Source organism: Fringilla coelebs, assembly GCF_963513975.1.
Source record: "Fringilla coelebs genome assembly, chromosome: 4".
NCBI lineage: Eukaryota > Metazoa > Chordata > Aves > Passeriformes > Fringillidae > Fringilla > Fringilla coelebs.
Genome location: NC_140032.1, coordinates 18,494,489 through 18,517,604, shown reverse-complemented (window position 1 = coordinate 18,517,604; position 23,116 = coordinate 18,494,489). Strand labels below are relative to the sequence as shown.

General features: G+C 37.8%; 1 protein-coding gene across 3 annotated transcripts in view; it reads left to right on the top strand.

Annotated features, from left to right (window-relative positions):
• The window catches only part of CCDC149 (coiled-coil domain containing 149), a 121,063-nt gene that overhangs the window by 19,479 nt on the left and 78,468 nt on the right, over positions 1–23,116 (top strand). For 2 of the 3 annotated variants that reach the window (XM_084204809.1, XM_084204808.1), the window contains exons 5-11: positions 4,310–4,426; positions 5,766–5,938; positions 7,393–7,465; positions 8,768–8,852; positions 10,072–10,216; positions 16,289–16,365; positions 21,434–21,541. In XM_084204809.1, coding sequence (XP_084060935.1) covers positions 4,310–4,426; positions 5,766–5,938; positions 7,393–7,465; positions 8,768–8,852; positions 10,072–10,216; positions 16,289–16,365; positions 21,434–21,541 — 778 coding nt within the window. The remainder of the gene's footprint in view (positions 1–4,309; positions 4,427–5,765; positions 5,939–7,392; positions 7,466–8,767; positions 8,853–10,071; positions 10,217–16,288; positions 16,366–21,433; positions 21,542–23,116) is intronic. The other variant, XM_084204810.1, reaches the window with a different exon arrangement.

The following is a 23,116-nucleotide window of genomic DNA, read 5'->3' as shown; positions in this document are numbered from 1 at the left end:
ACACAGTCTTTCCCAAGCCAGTCCTGAAGAGATAGCAAGGGCTTGTAAGTATAAACAGAAAACAAAGGTAGGAAAACTACAACACGTTTAAATATCAAGGTTATGTACCTCTTGTAGTTCCTTATGACAATATATAATCTTGGTAACACAGAGCCTCCTTTTTTCTGCCTGAACTGGCACTGTTTAAGTTCACCTTTGTGGGTTAACATGGTATTAGATAGTTATCTTTGTGACATCTGTATTCTCAGCTTGAATTTAAATTTATGATCCTTAAAATGAATGGAAAAGTACAAAAGGGGTTATTCTGCCCAGTGTGCTTTCTCTGAAAGGTACAAAAGAGTGGGAGAAAAGAGTTGCATCCGACACTGATTAATTTAGACTAGGATTTTCATTTTTGGAACACATTCTTCAGTCTCCAAGTAAATGAGAAATAGAGCTTATTTTAGAGTCAGGTTGCTGGTTTTCAAAGTGCCTAAAAAAGCATTGCCATCTCTCTGAGGGATTTAACACTCTCCTCCTGTGTCAGATTTCTCTCCCTACAAGCTTCAGTGATAAAATTCTAGGCTTGTTCACAAAGCCATTCTCTTCTGCTCATCAGTTCTTCTGTACTGGCAGCTGGGCTACCTCAGGCACTAGAGTCCAGATAATGCATGGTATATACAAAAACAATAAAAAACCATAATAATTTGCTTGTTCTTACATTTTTCCCCTGCATTCTTCTCTCTGCTTTTTCCAAAGTGAGGGAGGGCATCCTGCCCAGCTGGTCTACGTCAGCCTTACTTCTGGCAAGAGATGAACAAATAGCTGCTTTTGCAGCAAGTGAAGCTGCTTCTGGATGAACAATTCTGCCTATGTCTGAGCAGGGGTGACTCATGCAGGCTTTGTCACTGAGTGGCAAGAGCTTTGCAGGACCAAAAAAGAAAAAAAAACCAACTCTTTAAATATCACACATTAGTTCTATTGATAAAGAAATGTTTTGATGGCTTGGCTTGTTTTTCACCACTTTAATGTTTGCTACAAGTAGGATACAGTCACTTGGATTAGCAAGAGAACCTTGAACCAGAGATTTTTTACTTGTTGAAATCATGTTAAACACGTCATCAGGCATGTGTGTTACTTGCATTTGGTTTAACTGGAGTAATTTTTTCCTCTCATTTCAAGTAGAATTTTGTTGGCACAAATAATAAACCTTGTTCAGACAGTTTCTGGAAGGATTTGTTGCTGCAGTTTGAAAAAATACAGCAATAGTTAGACTGCAGCATTCTAGTGACAGATATCTAAGGCTATTTATTTTTATGACTGATCACAATCTCGCAAGTTCTGACACATGAAAAGTCTTCTATCTTTATGGTAGTTATTTGTAAATCTTTTTCCTTCCTAATGTTTTGGCAGCAATGCTTGGAAACAATTACTAAAACATACAAGGAAATTGTTAAAATATCTAATTCTCCCATGTAAAAGGGTAAAAATGGAAAGCTTAAGAGAAACTGGAGACTTCTGCAAGATGAGATGACTCAGTTGCCTTTACCTGAACCCCTACCCACGCAAAGAATTGCTTTTGTAAGCTGCCAGGAGCAGTGCTGAGCAAGAGGAAGGTGCATGGGGAACAATGGCTGCGGTGTTACTCTCACTTCCTTATTGCCAGGCAGACAATCCTTCATGCAGTAACAGGGAGAAGTGTTAAATGGGGCATGTGTGTTTTGGCAGAACTGGGACTTCAGCATATTTGCAAGTTCTGGTCCACATTTTAAGATTTTGTAAGATAACGTGCTGAAGACAATTGCTGTGACTGCAGCTAAACAGGATGGTTTCTGCCTTCCATGAAGAATTGGTTGTGCTTGCTTCCTTTTTCTTTCTGCATGTTTTATTGATAATCAGGAGTGTCCAACTTTGGTGCAGGCATTGTCTATGGACTCCTAGCCTGCACAGCACCTATCCCAGTGATGCTGGTTTTAGGCATTGTGGGGCTGATACAGTGTTGCTACTTTGTAAATAATTATTGTAGCTAAAGTGATGTAAAAAGAAGCTGTGATATTAAAAGAAAAAGAGGGTGCTTGCAGCAGTGGATTGTTTTGGTTAACAATTTATAGGTTCTTGACAAACAGGAGTTTTCTCTAGGAAGGTACCATTAATTTAAATCCGTTCAGCTCTGAATGCTGTTTGCTGAATCCTGAGGGGTAGTGTTAACCTAAATGAAGTTGAGTGGTCTTTTCCTCAGTGATTTCTGAATGACAGAAACAAAAATACTAGCAGCTAGAGGGCAGGTGTATAAAGTTTATAACAAAGCATTAATATATAAAATAAACCCTTAAACCTCCAGCATAACAGTGTCTCTTTGGGTCACAGCATTTTCAGGGAAGAATTTTATAGCAGGTGGTGCTGCCTCATGAGACATTCGCAATGCAGAATTAAACGACTTGGCCTGTTCTGCCCTGTCAACTCTCTGATTGGCCAACTGTCTGGAAGAAGCACTCTGTTGTTTTATGGATTGATATTTTACTGTATTTTGTGTATGTTAATAATGCTGCTTTTACTTGATCAGTTTGGATTTTTGAAGCATTCTTTTCATAAGACTTCATGGTTTTTGGGTTTTTTTGCCTCAAAATTGGTAGTAAATAAAGAGTTCTCCTTTTATTGACAGACTGTTTGACCTTGCAAGTTCTAATTGCTTGCAGGAATATTTTATGCCTCACCCCCTCCTGGGCTGGAGGAGACTTGGTCATAGTGCATGAGTGACAGCTTTGGTCCAGTTCCCAGCCTGGTGCCAAGTGTTACGCAGAAGTTTTGCTCTGCTGCAGGCTTTGGAGATTAATAAAGTGTGATTCCTTTTTCCATTTCCAGTTTTTTTGAACAAGATTGAAACCTCAAAATGCTATTACATTTGTTTTGTGTGGTCTTTGTCACTAGAGAGAGATTCTAGAAATTAAATTAATTTATCTGAATTAAATGACATGACATGACCACACCTTTTGTTCATCAGCACTTTAGCATTTAAAAAATCCAATAGCTATGAAGACATTCTAGGGTTTGCTAGTTGCCTTTTTAACTTGTTTTGTTAAAGAAATTAATAGTAGTTACATCTCTTAGTATCCACTCAGCCTTACTAACTATGCAGTAGTTTGCACTTCACCTGTGGGGATAGTGAAATACAGTTTGCCAAAACCAGTTACTTTTGCAGCCACATCTTCCCCTGAACAAGTGAACTTCTTATCAGCACACATTGTACTAGCTTCAGTGACTTGCACTGAACTGGAGCTGAAATAAGTGGGGAGGATGATTTTGGTAGTCTGTCTTGCATCAGCAGGATTTTAATTGGCACATTGTAGCTATGGTGACTGGCATCCCATAAATACCAAAGATAGATTTTAATGTACAATCTTCTACTTCAGAAGATTGATTTTTTTTCCCTAACTCTGCAATAGAATGATGTGCATTAATTCCTTGGTGCAGTCAAAGATACAGGGAAAGTCAGACTGGTTGTTGTGGTGGGTTTCCCTGGTCTCTGTGGAGCTCCTAAAGATGAGGCCTAGGTGTACTGAGTATCAACAACTGTAAAGGCTGAATGCCTTATTTAATACTCCATGGTCCTTGAAAGGTCATTGCTTTTTGCTTTGGATATTGAATGTAAATGTGTATTAATTCAAGTCAGACTGTTTGCAGCAGTCACAAGCTCAGAAGTTCATTAGCTGCTTGAGCATTTTGGCCAAGTCTCTTTGTTGTTGGCCCATTTTTTTGCGTTTGACACGAATTAGCTTTGGTGAGTAGACTAAAAAAATAATGCATAAGCAAATGTATTAACAGCTGTTAATACAAATTCTGCAGTGATGTAGCACAGGAGGGGTTTTAAGTAGTGTCAGTAAAATGAAGCTGGACAAGCCACTTTGTTCCTTTTTATTAACTAGAAAGACTTCTCTGCTGCAGAGAATTTTAATATTTACATATTTACTAAGAGTCTTTCTCATAATTCTCCAGTTTTAGTCTGAGCGGAATTAGTTCCTGTCACTCCTAAAAAACTTTGACCACGTGTCTGTGTTTTCTTTGTCTTTCATATTTTGTGTTCTCTGATGACTGTTGTTGCAGGGTCCAATTGAATTCCTGTGGATGCTTTGACTGTTCAACTGGATTTTTTCACTAAAAACTGGATTTGACCCTCAGCTCAGAAGCCTCCCTCTGATTTAAATAATAGCAGCTGTTTGGCCTGGAAGAGCTGAAATCTAAAGCTGACAGCTTTACTCTTTCTAATACAGATATATTCTGCTGCTACAGCCTATGATTTCTTGCTTACCAGATTCTGTTTTTGTCGTGGCAGCTCCTTCGAATGACCATAGCAAAGCAAAGACTGGGAGATGATGAAGTTGGGGCTCGTCACTTTGCAGCACATGAACGGGAGGACCTCGTTCAACAGCTGGAGAAGGCTCGAGAACAGGTAGTAATTAAATGGGCATATAGTGTCATGTTTTACAGAGCTGTTGTAGTAGTAAGTAAATAATTTCTGTTCTCTTTGAAGGGCTGGTAGCTGCTTAATGTTGGAAGCAGTGGTTAGAGTGAATTCCTAATCTCTGGAATTTTTTCTCTAGATTATTGATTCTCCTTTTTTTTTTAATGTCCAGCAACAAGTTGTGACAATTGGATATTGTCAATGAATGTCAATAAAAGATACCCTTTAGTGAAGGCTCTTAAAAGTATTCAGCACAGTGTACAGTGGCTGATGTACCTCCTAAAGATACCCTCTGAATCAACTTTTCTGTAAAAGTGTTGTTAGTGTCTTCTTCCTCCTGCCTCCAAGCTATTTCTTTTCCTCTTCTGAAAAAAATCTCACATCAGACCTATTTCCCTTCCTCAAGTCTGTATGAATGCTCGTTACCATGCAGCATCAGACTTTTTCCCTAATACTGATCCAAATATTTCTGGACAGTTTTGTGGCTCTGCATTCTCAGTTTTTCCTACACTTATTCCTACCAGTATCAGTTCCAACTTGAATTAGCCATTCTGCAATCCAGGAATTTCTAGTTTTTCAGTCTTCCCGCAATTGCAGCACCACTGTACCTTACTGGAAAGGCTGTTGGTCTTCTTCCAGTGTGACCCTCCCTGCTAACTCTGTTACCAAGCTTGTGTTCTTTCTGTTCATCACCCAGCCTCTTTTAAATGGTGGTCTGTTGTCCTTCCTAACTTATCCATGTTTTCTAGGGTGTGGGTGGAGACTTCCGTCCCTGCAGACTTTTCTCACACTGTTTCATCTCCTTGGAAGTTTGAAGTTCTTTGTCCTTCAGTATCTTTCACACTGCTCTTCTTCACTCTTTTGCTTAATAGCACAGCTCATCCTGTTGCCTCCATGATTGCTTATTTTTGTACTTTTTCAGTTCTTACTCTATGGAACCTCATTGCTCAAGTCCCATGATTAGTGCAAATTCCCACTTACAGGCTTTTTGACAAGGCTTGTTGACTTAATTTCTGGAGTCCTAGAAATTATATGATAAAACCGCTTTACTATTTTTGTAGAGCAGAATTACAGTAGGGATTGAGATTTCTTTTGCTGCTACATTTTAATTGTTTTCTAGAAATTTTTTCTAACTGATCTAATTGGTAAAGTTCCTTAACTCCAAGTTAATGAAATTGAGTAAAAATACCTGGGGTTATGAGCTTTGAAAAGACTTGACTGTCCAAAGTCAATACTGTTCAAACATGTGCTTGTTGCTGTTTTCAGGCTGGGTCCTATGTTAGCTGTTGTTTAAAGTCATACTGATACAGCTCTCCTTTCTTCTCAGATTGAGACTCTGAGATATGATCTTCAGGCTGCACTGGATGAGCTGCAGGATGTGAAAGAGGAACGCTCTGTTTACCAAGATAAGTCTGACAGACTAAACCAAGAGTTGAACCATGTCTTAGGAGGGCATGAAAACCGCATCATTGACATAGATGCTCTCTGTATGGAGAACAGGTGAGTGCATTACCTAGAAAAACAGTGTGTTGTTGTAATAGAAGTATCAGGAAGTCAGTCACAACAAAACTTTAAAGAAAATACATCCAAGGATGAAAGTTAAGAGATTTTGGAAATTTGTTTTGCCCGTTTTGTTTATACTGTAACTAAGCATTAAATAACATTGAGAAATCTAGGCTACAGGAAATTGCCAATGTTGTATTTGGCTACAGAGGTGCCAGTGATGTTCCCAAATAAAGCTAAACAAGGAAAAGGAAGAGAAGACCTTTTTATTCCCATCACTGTATGGCACCAAAAGCAAGAATATTAAAAATTTGTGTATTCAAAAACTCCCAGTGAGCTGTAGTGGACTAATCTTGGATTGGAAACAGGGACTTTGAGTACCCTGAATTACAGTTACAGACATCATTTTATCCACAGGGAGAGGTTGTCAGCATGGAATGATTTGCCAACAAAAGTTGCTGGCAAAATCACCCATGTAGATATTCTTGCTGGTTTCTTGGGAAAAGAATGTGTTTTATGGTCTCTGCTAAGGATGACAGGGAGGAGTCACTGACAGAGCCATAGCAGGTATCTCTCTTAATGTCAACAATTACCTTAAAGTGAAATAGAACTTGTAAGACAGTTTCCATTTACAAAACCTGGCAAGAAGGTGTACTACCAAAGGCATTACTTCTTCCCCACAACTTCAGGGTTTTTTTCTGTTTTGTGTGGCCTACAGAGTTCTGTATCAAGTCAAGCCCCCTGCTCCCCTGAGAGTGATGTGAGTTTTTTCCTGTGAAATAATTAAATTGTCATAAGCCCTAATACGGCTGCAGTGGTACTACATGAAAGAAGATACCTTATAAATGCTTTATTCATAAAAAAGATATTTTTCTACTTGGAAATAACTGTCTCATCCAAGTGCATCCTATTCTTCTAATAGGAAGAACTGTGCTGTTTCATTTAACTGTGTACCATTTTTCAGCTGTACTGTTAAATTTTCTACTTTGTGATTGCTAATGAGAAGTGCCAAGTAAGTGATGGATATTGCAATGCAAAAGTTCTGCGTAGCTGAGTCTTGTGTTGACATATATACAAATCTTCATGTGTCCATCTCACAGACCTTCAAGTACAGAGGGCACACATAAATACTTCCTGACTATTTCCTCTAGACATAAATATATTCTTTTAGCTTTCTTCCCCAGAAACCTGACAACCACTACAAAATAGTTGTGCAGCATGCTTGACAAATCTAACAGGAGGGCAGCCTCCTGTTCTGATGCAATTTGTTTCCCTACTTTAAGTTTTATGGGGTCAAGAACAGTAAGATTTTGTTATTTCATCCCTCAGAGAACTGCAGAGGGAAAAGAACTCTCACTAGTTCAAAGAGAGGACATGCCAAATAGTAAAGAAGACTGCTTGAGGCAGTATTTGAAGATTCCGTGAAGTAAAGGATTATATTTCTTTTTCAGGTATCTTCAAGAGAGATTAAAACAACTTCAAGAGGAAGTCAACCTTCTGAAGTCTAGTATTACCAAATATAAGGTAAGATCTTCTCAGTGTATCATCTAAACTGTGCTTCTTTGTTCATGGAAGTTACTCTTCATTTTCATGTTAAATGTGTTTGAAGAACAAATTTTTTCTTGAAAGAAAAGTCCACCACTGACATTCTGACAATATTAATATGTATACATATTACATGCTCATTATTCCTTGTAGGCTTCTTAGCTGAGGGTAGTGCAAAGGGATACCTGTTAAGAGTACTTTGAAAAATTAATTCAATACCTTTTTTAAGTTCTGTGGGGGAGCCATCAGTCTGCTGAGGGGCAGATGATCGGCCTTCCAGCCAGCTGCTAGGTGAAAAGTGGCAGATCGTGCAGGGGTGAATAACTGCAGCTGTGTTGCTGTCACAAAAAGTTCATGTCTCCCTGTTCTCTGGTGGCTGTGCTAATTCTTCATGTAGCTTAATGGTAACTAAGCTTTCATTATTCTTCTTCTCCTGAGTTTAAGTATATGTTGTTTCACATAAAACCTTCAGGACTGATTTTTGCCTTTCCCAGAAGCTGCGCACTCTTATTTCTTTCTGCAAGTCATTTTGGGGAGTGGGAGGGGAGGACTGCTTGTCAGACCATGAGAAGGGTAATCTTAGGATTGTTGATAGGACTTCTTCACTTAGGCCACAGTAAAGTAGTCACAGCCCTGATTGTTTTTTGTGCATGAGCAAAGCTCCTCAAAGTACCAGCTTCATTTCAGTGTCTGCTCCTGCTTGCAGCTTGGGTCTCTTGGAGTGTGAGTTTATTGGTGAGAACTGAGCATCTTGGTGGTCCAGTGGGTTTCACAGAACTGTAAATGAAAGATCTGGACTTCTGTAACAGGACCATTCTGCTTCTAATTCCTGAAAGTCAGTATTTGGTACTAAAAGGCCTTATAGAAACTCTGACAGAGGAATTAGAACTTCCTCTTTGAAACCTATCCAAAGAAATGCTGGGAAAAGTCTGCTTTTGTTTCCAGTTGATGTTGTCCCCAGTATACTGCAGTACTTTCACTCGCAGTCAGCAGATTATTAAAAAACAGGCAAGTCTTAAATATATATTGGGGGGAGTGGGTGGGAGAGACTGCAGTAAAGTGATTACGATGAGACAGATGAGTCTTTGTAACATTCGAAAGACTTTAGGCTGGAGAATAATAATCTTTGAGAGTTACACCCCCATAGTTTATTATAGGTGTTAGGTCTGGGCCTTGCAGAGTTGCCCTGAGACCAAAATCCAAAGTTCCAGATTCTTTCCTCCTAATGACAGGATTTGTTGGCTACTGTTTTTCTAAATAATATATTTGTTGTTTCCCTAGAATGCACTAGAGAGACGAAAAAATTCAAAGACTCATAGTAGATCCAGTAGCAGTGCTCTGACTGGAGTCCTTTCTGCAAAGCAAGGTATTGCATAAATGCAGCATGGTATTGAATTCCTTTCATCTAACCTCTTAATTTTCTTACCCTTTCCTTACCAGCCAAACCAAAAGCTCTCTTCCTATTCCCTGTGCTAATGCTAATACTATGTGCTAATTCTGTCCTCTTCTCAGTTGACTTTACAATATAAAATTTGCTTCTGGATTACTGCTTCTTCTTTTGTTAATTCTTTTGCCATTCATTCTCTCCCCCATTAGTTTTATCAAATATTTCTTTACTCTCTAGACCCTGACAAATCACTTCTTTATTCATCTCTTTGCTCTGCTAACAATGGCAGTCAAAATTCGCATTCCAATAAAAAGTAGACTGGGTGGTGGAGGAGGGGCACTTAAGTCAGGTTTTCTGTTCTTGGCAGCTTTTACATTCAGATGTTTTACAAGAAATCTTTGTGTCCCATGTTTCTTCATGGGTAGCAAAATAATCTCTTTTCCCTGTTTCAAAGAAAATATCGAGATTAGGGAAGAAAGGGAATGAGAAAATTCTTTGAAGCAAACAGTATACCTTGCAACCCTGCCGTTTAAATGTAGGTATATTCATGCACACACATGTGATCAGTAGTAAGTGTCATGGTAAGCTGAAACTTATTTTTCTGGTTTTGACTTCTCTTTTCTCCTCTTCTCCACGTACTTGCATACATGTATATATATATTTATGTAAAGAAGTAGAGCCAGATTCTAGTTACAGATTTTAATGATAGTAGTGAACTTCCTGATTCGGCTTGAAGGTACAGACTCTGTGTTGCCAAGGAAGAGTTCATGGGTGACTGTATTTTCACACCAGTCTTAAATAACCTGAAGGATATAATGGTTCTAAAAATTAGTATAAAATATTACTTGGAGGTTTCAGTTTTAATGACCAGCTTTTACCTATTTGTAGGCCTGCAGAAGAATGATTTTGTATCCTTCTGAACAAAAAGAATTTTCCAAAAGCAGAATCAAGTTAATGTAAGATGTGTCTGCTTATACTTGTTCTGGCTATTTCTGTGAATAACAATCAACTTGGAAAGCCACCATACTCATGCCAGCTAGAAATTACAGTTCTGATCTTTTGGCTTTGTTTTTTAATTGAAAGAAAAATATATGTATTCATTTAAGTGATTGGAATAGTTCCTTAATGCTAAGTAAATGTTTGTGTTGCATTTCTGTGCATGAGAAGCCCAAACTCATTTGTGTTTTTAACATTATAGTCCAAGAGTTGTTGTCGGAGGATCATGGATGTAGCCTACCAGCCACACCACAATCCATTTCAGATCTCAAATCACTGGCCACTGCATTACTGGAAACCATCCATGAAAAAAACATGGTCATACAGCACCAAAGACAAACCAACAAGTAGGTGGCATGACGTCTAAGTAAAATATCAAGCTATGGGAAAGTTAGTTTGGGGAAATATTAAGGGAAATGGGAAGGAAGATTCATTTTCACAAAAAAATCATCATCATGGTTGAGTGGTGGATTCTTTAGTTTTTAAGACCAGATTTGTGATTTGAGAAAAATTACATTTTCGTCTTAAATTCTGGGGTTGGCAGAGACCTGTCTGCCTCTGCTAGGCAAGGATTTGGTTTGCTGCTTAGGTTATTACAAACTGTAATAACTCAAAGTAGACTTCTAGCAGGAAGTCTGTAGGAACAGCTAAAGAAAAGCTTCTGGGAGGAAAGACACCCTTGAACTGGAGAGAAGATATGTGTTAATTGGTTGTCAGTGTAGAAATTGCTAAAAAGTTCTGATGGGGTTAGTAAGTGTTGCTCCTAGAAAAGAGTCTGAAAGGGTTAATGTAACATTTGACAAATGATCAGTGGCCTGTGTCATACAGATGATACCTGTTGCTCCTATGGTTACTTTGCTAAAAGATGAAGGAGATGAACGCAGTTTGATTGCTACTATTTGGGGGTTTTTTTAAATCTGAACTGAACTTCAAAAGAGAATTTGTTTACTCTTAGCTGTTCTGCTCATCAGTAGAATTCTTTGTGGCTTGTACAGTTCCTATCATGGCAGACTATAAAAATTTTTTACACATTTTGTGACATTCTGATATTATTGTCCTTATACAGTGTATAAAAATCAGACCTAGGAAGTGTTCCTTGATTTTGTGCTCACCCCCTCTTTTTTTCTTAGTGAGTTTTTTGTTTTGTTTTGTTGGTTTTTTTTAACCCTGAGTCACTGCTGGTAATCAGAGGTTATTCAGGCTTCTCAAAAGCATATCAGGACTGGATGCCAGCAACAGCCAGACATCTTTCCTGAAAAGAAGTAGTACTGAAGTAAACTGTATTACACTAGAATGGATGATTCGCTTTGAAAATTGATAACTTAGATATCTAAGGCAGACTCCATTGCATAATTCTGAGTGATGTGGCAACAGAAGTGGAGGAGCAGTTAATACTGCTTAACACTTTCAATACTTTTGAGACATCAAATGGCTAATCAGCTAAAAGGAGACTAAAGTGGTGAAAATGTAACCCAGATCTAACTGATGGCAGCTCAGTCAGTTCTTGTCCTGTAACACAAAAGGAGATGCTGCACAGAGCAGTGCTAAGGGCTAACAGCTGCTTACTCCCTTCTTACTGCTAATGTAACCATCAGAAGGAAAACATACAGAGAACAACTTTTGTTGTTCCAGGTGTAACCAATCCTTGCCTTTTACATCCTGATACTGTATCATTACCCAGTGTTTTGTTTTGCATAATTTTTCTTTTTTTGCAAAGTTCTTGGTTTTATATTCCTCTTTGTGATATGCAGTCTCTTGCATCTCTCAAATATTATTGCAATGATTGTTTTCTGATACTACTCTTTCTGCTTTAAGCTACTGAGTATGAGTTGTCTTGAGATAACCCACACAAGGAGATATGATCCTTATGTCTGTGTGTCCCACTGGTCACATAAAGCCATCAGAGAATAGATTGGATAAATGCAAACTACTATTCTACGGCCAACAGAAGATCAGGTCAACAGAAGATCAGGTCGTAGAGGGAAGTGACAGTCCATATCAGTCCAGGGTCAGGAGTGTTCTCAGAACTATAGTGTTATATTCAGTTCAGGATGGTTCAGGGGGAAAAAATATAGATAAATCCTGATCAAGTTGAGTGAAGAGCCTCAAAAACATTCCTTTGTGGTATTCTCATTCTTTTTGTCATTTTTGACTTTAGGTGGATTAAGGAATCTATTAAGGAACTAGGAGGAATGGGAACCACTACAAGTGGAAACACCTAAGACATAAAAATTTAATGTGAAAAAGGGAAATGCAGGTAGGACATCAAAGAAAAACATCCTTTATTTGAGATGCAAATAAATGAGGGCACTTATTTGCCATGTAAAAAGTTAAAAGTCTGCTGACCTGAGAAAATGGAAAAGAAATTACCCACCTGTTGGAGAAGGTTAGATGTGAATGTATGATCAGTGCACAAGTTAAAAAGACAGGGTTGTAAACTGGTACTAGTAGAAGATGCCTTCTTTTCTTGAAAACATTTCTCCATTCAAAGTAGGAAGTTGAGAAGGATGTGAGGCTAGAGAGAATTGTAGTGATGAAAAGTTTTACATAAATCACAAGCCAGCAGTCTTTCTCTGTGCAAAGAGCATATTTGAAGGACACATTTACTCTTTCAGATTGTTGTTTGAAGAAAGTGAGATTTATTGGGTAATGAACATGAGATTTTGGGGTGGTTGTTTCTTTTTGTGGAGGAAATTCTGCATTTGATATTTGACGGGTGAATGACCTAGTAGTGATTCTCTCACTATCAGTAAATGAGATTTTTCAGACCATATGAACTTATTTTCTCCCATACAGTTAACCTACTCTGAGGTCTAGACCTCTTTGGTAGCTTGCAGATTGAGAGTTGGCTATATAAGTTTACAATAGCAGAATGGTGGATTTGCTTTCTGAATAACTGAAGCAATAACAAGACAGTGGATTTTTTAGTGTAGATTGGAATTTGGATGTTCTGTTGAAGTTTACTTTCTGTTCTTACACTGTTGTTAAAAAAATCCATTGCCATTTGTTCTTGGAGAAGACACACTACTGTTATTGCTACTCTTCTAAAGATGTGGCATGATAGAAGGAACTGTGGGAGTATGTGCCTAGGGACAAGTAGGCTAAATCTAGCCTTCATTTTTTATCCTGTTTTCAGAAAAAAATAAGTTGTTGTGGAAAAAAACAGATTGTTTTTCCAAGGTGGTTGGTAGCTACTAATGCTAAGTTCAAGTAATGTCCTGTGTTTTTCTTCACAAGCCCATTAGCTTAATTTGAAAAGGCAGTTGTAAATTAATTCTCTATGCAGTAGTGTGTCACAAGATTAAACAGTTCCATAAATGCAAAACCAAATTGTCCTAACTCTGCTTAGCAAATGGATAAACATCCTTTTTTATTCTACCAGCAATAAACCATTTATTAGCTGTTCTTTTTAGTGCAATTTGTTCCTGAAATTGCCAGCACTTGTGCAAGCTGGATCAGCGTAAAAGCTGCTGTGGTGGTTAGATATATTGCACTAATTTTAACATTTCTAACTTGGGCAAGTTCAGTCATGTCCAAAATTACAAAAAGGATTGTGTCAGTCTGTAACTTGAGCACATGTTTCCATGTGAGGTGCAGAGCCAAATACAGGACTGTGACAGTCCTATTTACAGACATTTAGGTGACAGTATCTGTATGGGGGTCTTCTGCAGCAAGAGCTAAATTAAAGTCAGGTGAAGGGACCTCAGGTGGGACCGTTGCTACTGTTGCACAAAAAACAGATTTCTGTAGAAACTTACCCTGGAGGGAGGTCTATACTAACTCCCTTGTTGCATTAGGCACAGGACCAGAGAACAGTGCAAATAGCTATCACCTGTGTCTGTGACATAATCCTTCTGTTTTAGTTGAAGGATCTGGTTCACCATGTCTAGAGATAAAAAAATAAATTAGGGAATTGGGTGCTACCAGCCCATGCAGCCCCTTTAAAAATACCCACCCAGGTAGGCCTACCCAGGCACCACAGCTATGTCTTCCCACAGCATGTATGGAGGTGGCAAATTATCTGGAGGTCTCAGGGGAAAGGAGGAAATGTGATAAACCACATTGTGTTCAGAATAGCTTACACATTTATCTTTCAAAAATTTATTGCTATAAGAACTTGCAGCTTTATTTAGGTTTTATTTCTCCCATACCTGTCTTAGGATAATGGGGTTTTTTAAGCAAACTAGAGTGATATCACTAAATGTATTTTGCTCTCTTCCTGAATGAAAGGAGTGGGGTTAAGTATTGTCCTCTGCTGTTGTCAAGCATTGTTCTGAGACGCAAAATCATCCTTCTATATGAGAACCTGCAACAAAGATTAAAAAAAATAACTCAGTGCCTCTTCAGAGGATTCAGTAGGTATTATCAGGATATATTCTCTTCAAAACCATTAGAACTGGTGTGGTACAGCTGATAAATAAATTATAAAATTTAAGAGAAGCAAGAGAAAAGTGACGTTGCTGTTGCTACAAGAGCAGTAGCAATAACTTCTTGGAGAGGGTTGAGATGTGTGTGGTATGGCTAGCTGGCAGGGAGGGCATCATCCTTCCCCTGTTTTCTGCCCTGGAACTAGTGGTGAACTACTTATGAAACTAATAAGGATTAGACATGTTAAACTTCTGACTCCTTTGTGGTGACAATCATTAGCCAAATCAACATTGTTTTGTCAGCTCCCTGCTAGAACTAACACGATGTGGAAGAAGTCTTACATCATGTCTCTGTGTTCCCCTCTTAGCCTGGGGAATTCCATGTTCTTTAGCTGGCCCTTGGTGAGGCCTTAGGCAGGAAGGTGGGAAGGGGCTCCCAGTGTGCAAGGCGGAGTTTCCTGAAAGCTGCTCCATGCCTTTTGCTGTCAGCTGGTGTGTTGTACTGCAGAGCCCAACTGCTGGATGTCAGAGTTATGAAAATAGTCTTGTTAAGGCTGAGTTTCTCATACCAGATGGAAGCATTCTGAAAGGGAAATCTGGACCTGAATAATTTTGCTTTTGACAGTAGTAAATCCATCATAACCTTTTTACCCTACTGAAATACTGAGTTTCATTGGGGAAATAAACATAACTGCTTTGTCTTTTCTCCTCTGCTTTTGAATGTGGTGGACTGTTCTTTTTAGTTGACACACACCCCTGTACCTCTCAGTGCTTTCTTTGATGTTTATTATAAGCTTTCTCTTTCTGTTTTACATTCTGTCTCTCATCTTGATATTTTTGTAATCTTTAAAATACTTATAGGCTTTTATTGTGTCATTGCAAAGCCCTCACAGTAGAGATTTCAAAAATGCTTAGTCCTTGTTAATCAATTTTCCTAGCCCCTTTGATATTTGCTGGGTATGCTATTCTTCATGTCCTTCCCAGAATCTGCCATCTTGTCAGTAATGACATTCCCAGTGTGCTCAAATGTCTGCACATAAAGCCCTTGCTGAGGAGCTCTCAGTGCAGTATTACACAGCTCTGGTATGCACAGGAAGATACTATTGCCTTGCTGGGGTGGGTTATGCTGCTTCTCAGCATTCAGTTCAAATTTAACTGATTTATCCTGTTGCTGTAATTTGATGAGTAAAACTTGCTGTCCATAATCTCTGCTGTCATGTTTAGAATTGCTGCCTTGTCTACGTTTCTGAGTCTAGTGAGTATTGTTTGGGATTTATTTAAAGATTTTGACTCTAGCAGGCTTGCTGTGCCTGTGAAACACTTGCAAAAATTCACTGGAGAAACAAGCCTTCTTTTCAAGATAGAAATCTCTCATTTGATCTGGGGAGAGAATTAAGACTAAAAGTTAAACCCTGCAGGAGAGCTAACTGCAAATAGTATTTGAGTATGAAGTCAGATACAAAAGAAGACATGACCTGAGAAATACAGTGAATACTGAGTGGGTGATAAAGACGCTAAAGAGCTTGAAGCTTTTTAGTGAAGTAGAAAGCAGTTCAGTGCTAAAAAGAAAAAAAAAATAAGGTGTAATAGAAAAAATATTCCTTCCCGTTTTAAGCAATCTTAGTGATAGAAAATATTCCCTGAATAAAAGACTAGCAAAAATGTATGTCTTGGAACTTCAGAGCCAATCTGGATGCTGTCTTGAGTTCTCCGTATTTTGTCTGTGTAGCTTTTACCTTCTGGTTTTAGCTATAAAGAAAATAAAGTGATATTTGCAGGTGAGAAGATAGAAATATTGTGAGTTGCTTTTCTTTTTCTTTACTGCAAAGATAGAATGTCCAGTATATCCTAGACCTTTTGCTTTTTTAAAAGCATGGTATAGATTTCGTTTTCTTTTAACTCTGGGGGAAGTTGTCCATTGCTGTTAGTGAAAAGAGATGACTGTATGCAGGTTTATTGCACTAGTTAAGTAGCAATTTAAAAATTCAAGTGTAGTCATATAACTAATTGGGCTTTGGTTACCTTGGTATAACAACTATTCTTTTTCCAAAGAATTCTAGGTAATCGAGTGGCAGAACTAGAAAAGAAATTAAGAACTTTGGAAATTGCTGGCTTGTGGAGTCTTCCAGGTTAGTAAAATTTCAAGCAAATAGTTTGCATTATTTAATTTTCAAGGATATGTTTGCATTTAAGAGAAGTTTGGCTGTGATTTTTTTATGACAGTTACCTTGTGAATGTTCTATTCAGCACATTTGCAAAATTAGAAATGTCTAATAAATGTTAAGTGGAAAGCAAAAATCACTAAACTTTGTAAACTCTTAAGTCAAATAGGTATTGAAAATAACATGAAAAGTGCTGAAAAAAAGGTTTAAATATTGAAGTAATCAAATTATTTCCATAGACAGCAGGCAGAGAAAAAAGTAAACTATTTTATTTAAACATTGCATAAAATGATGCACAGGTCATTGGTCATTATGTTTTTCAACCAATTTTACTTATTAATTTTGTACTTATTTTAACCACAGATTTTGTTTTTTACTGTTTTTAAATGCTTTTCTGTAGAATCATAAACTCCTATAAATTGGAAACGTAAATGGTTCTAAATTTTCTAGTCCATCTCTCCAGAACAGGCTTATTCCCTACAGTCCCCTAAGTATTGCATTCGGTTTTAAATTACTGAAGTAATGGGAGATTAATCTGCTTCCTAATAGACATCGGTGTTAGGAAAATGTGCAATATTTAATTTACATTTACTTTCTTGCTTCTTTTCTTCCCATTGCACCTAATTGTGTCTTCTGTAACCACTGTAAATTATGCTACTTTGTAGGTGGTGTTGGCATCATTAGGCTTTGTTGTTTACAGATTCCTATCAGTGCTAGTAAGAGTGGGAAAGAGTGGTTTAAGCTTCTGGTTTTTTGGCTCTGGTTTTTCCACCTAACCTGTACATCTAGAAGAAAACATTTGATGAAGCTGAAGAGCCCTTGTAACAAACCTATGCTGGTCAGCTGTTTGGGCTGATGTGGTGTGTTTCTGCTTCAGCTTGCCTGTTTGGGCTTTGTCAGTCCTTCTTGACTCTTTCCAAAACTGGAGGTCCAAATCTGTTTCCATGGATTTCTCCACAGTTAGTCACCTAACCCGTGTAGTGTATTTACTGCAGTTGTGCCTCCCTGCATTCACCAAGAGATGAAGGTGAAATGTTTGTCTAAGACCTTGCTAATGCAGTTTAATACATTACTACAAACATGTCTTTCAAACTCACCTGTTCAAGCTACTGTAGGGGTTTGTTTGTTTAGTTTTGTTTTTCAAGACTAGTGTTCCATAAAATTTTTACACTAATAAATGCAGCACTTTGCATGTTTGCAAAATGTATTTTAAAAAACTGAAAGTGAGAACTTCTTGCACCATATTGATCTATGCATCAAATTGATGTTTATACAATAACAACTGTCTCTTTCCTTCCTTTCTTTTGCTGCCTGAAGGCCTGAGCTACAATGTCTCAGTGGGATTTGGGAGTAGGTTCTGCTTAACATATTTTTTTAGTAACTGATCCTAGCAGTACGTTAAATATTGTCATTGCATGTAAATAAATGGAAATGTTATCTGAACATTTTTATATCCAGCAGATTAAGATGTTCAGTCAATTGAGTTAGATGACCACAGGAGAAATAGAGGCTGCTCTACAGGAAAGTTCATTTGAGTTACGGAAAATAGTAAGAGGGGATGATCTTAAATATTTTTAAAGGAATTTTACACTGGATTGTGAGTTCTGTTGAGCCCTGATGTTTTGTTGATTTTTTGCTTGCCTTTTAAATCAGGAGTGCACTTTTGTTTCCAAGTGCACTCTAATCCTGGGGTGGTCAAAAAGAGCATTGCAACACCTGGTGGGTCACCAGTTTTCTTTTCAGAGCGTGTAAAGCTTCTTCTGCTCCATAAAACAACAGTGTGTAACAATTAGTGTTATATATACACTGCAATGGTTTCTGCAGCTGAATATTGGCTTGGGTGAGGAGCAGAACATGGAGAGTATCTCATCTAGTATCTCATCTAGATGGAGAGTATCTCATCTAGTCAGTCTTAAATCCAGAGTGGAAAAATATTATTTGGTTATGAGTGGAATTTTTTTGTCACAGGAAAAAAAAATGCAAATAAAAGCTGATGTTCATTCTAGCGCTGAAAGAAATGCACATTACAAATTGCAGGATTTTAATCTGAAGTTAATGTTCCTACTTAGTCATCATTGTTTATATAACATTTATAACATGCATTGTCACCGTGATAATAATATCTTCCAAATGCTCTTAATATACTTGATCCTATTGAAGAAAGATCTTGAATGCCTCTGGTTTTTTGTTAGGTGACATATTTGTCATCTGCTTTTTGAGAAAGCCATGAATGAACTATGGGGAAGCTGATCAACAGGAAGTGCATATTTAGTTTTTGAGAAGGTAAAATTTCATTCCCTGTGGAAGTTCTGCCTACCAGACTTTATATTGCCCTGCTTAGAAAATGGGCTTTAGTTAAGTGAATCTCTTGTGAGGTTTGTTTTCATTGCTGAAAAGAAAGCAAGTTTGGGCATAGATTTGATTTTGATTTTCTTTTTATAATCCTGCTTCCCTTAAGAAGGAAGCAGAGAATGTGATGTTCACAGAAGCATTTAATTCTTTGCTTTGTCTTGGCTACATTGTGGTTGAAATATGCACACAAATAAGTTAAACGCATTCAGTAGCACTACATAATAAACGTCATTTAATTCTTTTTGCAATCTGATGTCACTAGACATTCAGATGGGTAATTCTGTAATTTTTTTTAATCTATCATTTCCTGAAAATTCCAGATTTCCACTGAAAAAAAAAAGTCTAAGAAAGAGCCAACCATGACTCAGCCTTCTTCTGTGTGGCATGATAAGAGAGTTTCAATGCTACTTCTTGCCCTGCAGTAATCAGCGTGGAGCAGAGGCAGGGTAGAATGAAAGGGCTCTGCAGCTGCTGTGGCTGTAGCCAGTTAAAGTGGCATAGGGTGCAGCAGAGGTTATAAGAAAATACCCAACCCTGGAGAAGAAAATGAAAAATTTACTATTACTGAAAACTTATAGGTATTTTAAGATCCGTATACTTTTCACTATAGTCCTTGAAAAATTCATTAGAGGAACATGAAGCTATATAAGTTGTGAAATTGAGCTTACACAGCAGCTAGTTGAAATTCTTTGTGTGTAATCCAGCTTCAGATCATGATTCACAGAATGTAGTGCAGCAGTACCCCTATGTGCCTCCTTCATGAATGGATGTGAATTGCTGTTAATAAATAAATATTCATCAGACTCTTTGGGTCACATCTATTGTTAAGATGTGTGGATACTGAGCTTAGCTTTATTTTCTGTAACCAGGCTGGTTTTCAGAGAAAAAATGGGAAAGTAAATGTGTTTACTCTGTAAATGCTGGCTGGAAAGTCAAGTATCTTTTGTGAAACTTGTCTTGCAATCTTCAGGGACTTCAGCTCAGGCATAACTTTTTTTTATTAAATAAATTTAAAAGCTTCTGCTTTCTACTTTCGTATTAAAACCACTACCCTTTTTTTATTTTATTCATCATCTTTTTACTGCTTCCATGGGATTCTTTTGTATCTTTTTGGATATGCGGCTGCTTCTGACTGTGTGTGAATATCTGTTGGGTATTTTCATACCACAAGTTCCCTGTATAATTTGGTTCTTCCAACACAAAATTCCTTCACTGTTACAGGAAAGTACATTCATCTAGGAGCTTTTGCATTTTGAAATATTGGTTGGATTTGTTTTGCATTTTTTATGTTTTTAATTAATTTTGTCTTACAGTGGGAGGGTCTTTGCTGTTAGTTAATGCTCTTATTTATTACTGAGTCTGATGAAGGCAGAATTCTGATGCATACTTGATGGGGGATCAAATTTCCGCAAGATTCATGTTTCAAAAACATGAATTGCATTCATATTGCTGCAGTGTATTGCCCGACATGGCAAGGTTATAAAACGATCATTAGTACCTTCAGGATCAAGATATTTGCAGCCAGTACTCTTAAATGGAATTAGGGATTGGAGTGGTCCAGTTAGACTCCATGGGAACAGCTTGACTTTCATTATTCCTTAGTATGCACCAGAACTTTCTCAGAGCTGGATTTATTCCAGGTATCTCCTGACCTGGTGTTCTCTTGAAAGTCTTTGTCTTGGATGGGTGATTAGATTTAGGATGTTGCCTTAAGGTGAAAAGTACTAACAGATTTAGAGGGGCGAAGTGGCTGTTACATAAATGTCGTTCTCATGGAGATAAATAGAGCAGTGTCTTGCTGCCTCCCCAGCCATTACTTATCAGTTGGCACTTGTTCTGGAGGCCACACAAACACCACGCTTAGCTGATCTTGCACATTTCCTGCCGTTTCCCCTCTAGGTTTAAGGTAGTGTCAGTCACTAAAAACATGAGCATCCTGAATAGTGGAGGACTTCCTAAAGGATCTGCAGGTGTTGCTTTCTGCATTGCTAAAATATGTAAACACTAAGCATCTACAGCAGAGTCCTCAGATGAAGGGTTTCTTGCACTATTTTGTCTGCAAAAGAGCTGGAAAATTGCCTTTTTCCATTTGGTTTAAAATAACTAAAATGCTCAGAAATGTTTGGGGAATTTTCAGATTAAAATCCCTCCTGTTTCCCAGCAATGTGTACTTGTTTGCTCCCTCAGTTCTTAATTATGTGAAGTTTTTAGGGTTTTTTTAAGGAAGCATTGCAGGATAATATGTAAATCTGAAGCATAAAGCTAGATAATGATGAACCTGCTTGTATCACATGAAACAGAATAATAGAGAGTAAAGAGTCAGTGCTGAACATTTGCTGGTAATAGCATGCAAGTGATCCATTACTTTGGTATGATCTGATTATTACTATTTTTAATTGAATTCTGATTGCTAATTCAATTTGCTGCATACAGCACCTGGTCTTTCAACATCTGGCCTTTACTCAGTACTGCAGATAAAAACATGCAGCTTTTCTGCCTTTGCCTTGCATATTGTGGCTCCAGTACAGAGTATTTTTTTTTTCCATGCTGTGAAAGGATCATTTGAGATGCTTTTCCTGTTCTGTACTTTTCAATATCATTGTTAAAAATTTGTAGGGAACATCACTGATGCACAGTGGTTGTAATTGGTGAGCCAGCAGTTCTAACAGTGTGATTGTTCCAGGTGGGAAGGATACGATAACATTCAGTGACCCAGCCCTGCCTGTGATACAGCGGTCCAGGTCACCCTTGTTAGCGTTTGCTGATAAGCCTCAGAGAACTGAAGTACAAGGTGAGCACCTGGGACATAAGAACATGATGAGAGCTGAGCACTCATTTCTTTCCAAATAAAATGTAATAAATTTTCATGCTGGGATAGCAGAAGGCAAAGTTTCAGTGATCACAGAGATTGAATACATCATCCACAAGTAAAACAGATAGATGGTCCCGGTACAAATAGCAAAGAAACGACTGAAAAGTTACTATTGAATGGATTGCTAAGGCTAGGGATCAGGTCTTACACCTCAGAGAATTTTCCTGCCAGATAACATGACACTGTGTGAAGTTATTCATGCCATCTGTGTTGTGGTTAACTGATTCCTGCACTTTTCCCCTCAGTTAAAATGCACAGTAGGAAGCAGTCAGTGGAACTGGTTTAGCACTTTCCTGCATTATAGGTGATGTCTAGATGAATGGCTTCCTGATTGCACATGGTAAATTGAAATACCCAACTCATTTTCCCAGAGGAATTGACTGCTTTGTTCATACATGTGTTTTGTTAAAAATCCTTCTCCAGTAGCAAGCTTTAACATCTCTCCAAAGTCAAGCTTAACTCTATTTGACAGTTGCTGATAACCTTGATATGTTATTCCTTAGTTTTCCATAATGCATGGGAGATGGATTATTATATTTGCTTATTGGCATTTGGATAAAGTCTTTAATGGCCATAACATTATGATATGCCCAGATCTTTCTCAGCTAACCATGAAGCATCATAAACGATTTATTTGTTAGTCCTGAAACTAAATAGATTCTGGCTTAATTTTGACTTTATAGTCCATGTCATTTATGATAAAATGTGACAGCAAGGCTGATCTTTTTTTATAATCTTGATCAGATGATATTTTTGCTAAAAATAAGAAGTGAAACTGTAATGAATGGTTCTCTGGTGAGTAATAATAACTCATAAATATTCTTTTTTTTACCTACTTAAGTGTTGATTTTTAATTAAATCTGCAGTTATTGAAAGTATTTACTTGCTGGCATTATGCTCTTTTCTTTCCATATTTGTCCTAGGTGAGGCTGGTATTACAGTTGTGATTACAGGGTGGTCAGACAGGCAGTCTCATCTGCCTGTCACATCTCATCAGACCCTCTTGTTGTTGCTTTGTAACACTGCCAAACCTTAACTCTGGGCTGAGGCTTTCCACGTTGTGTTTTCTACGTCAGCTTTTTTTTTTTTTTTAAGATAGCCAATTTTTTTTTGTGGGGGGGTTAAATACTGATGATCATGTGGGGGTTTGGTGGGCCTTTTTTGTCTTTTGTATGTTTGAAATTGGGTTGGGTTTTTTTTTTTTCAAATATGCAAGCATTTCCTATATCTGTAATTATAGAAACTGAAAAATCTAGGGAAAAGGTTTCCAGCCTGAGGAAGCAGTCTGGAGTTTCTACCTCGTTCTACATGATTCACTTACAAATCTAGTCTGCTAAAAACAAACAAGTTATTCTGTTGAGCTTAATTTGTGCCACCAGTGCTGGTAAAACTCTGTATGCACCATTCCTTTGAGATAAAATAGACTTAGAGAGGAAAAAAAACCTGGAGCGGAGCAGGAAGAAAGGCCAAGATCAGGACTCAAGTAGATGGGGT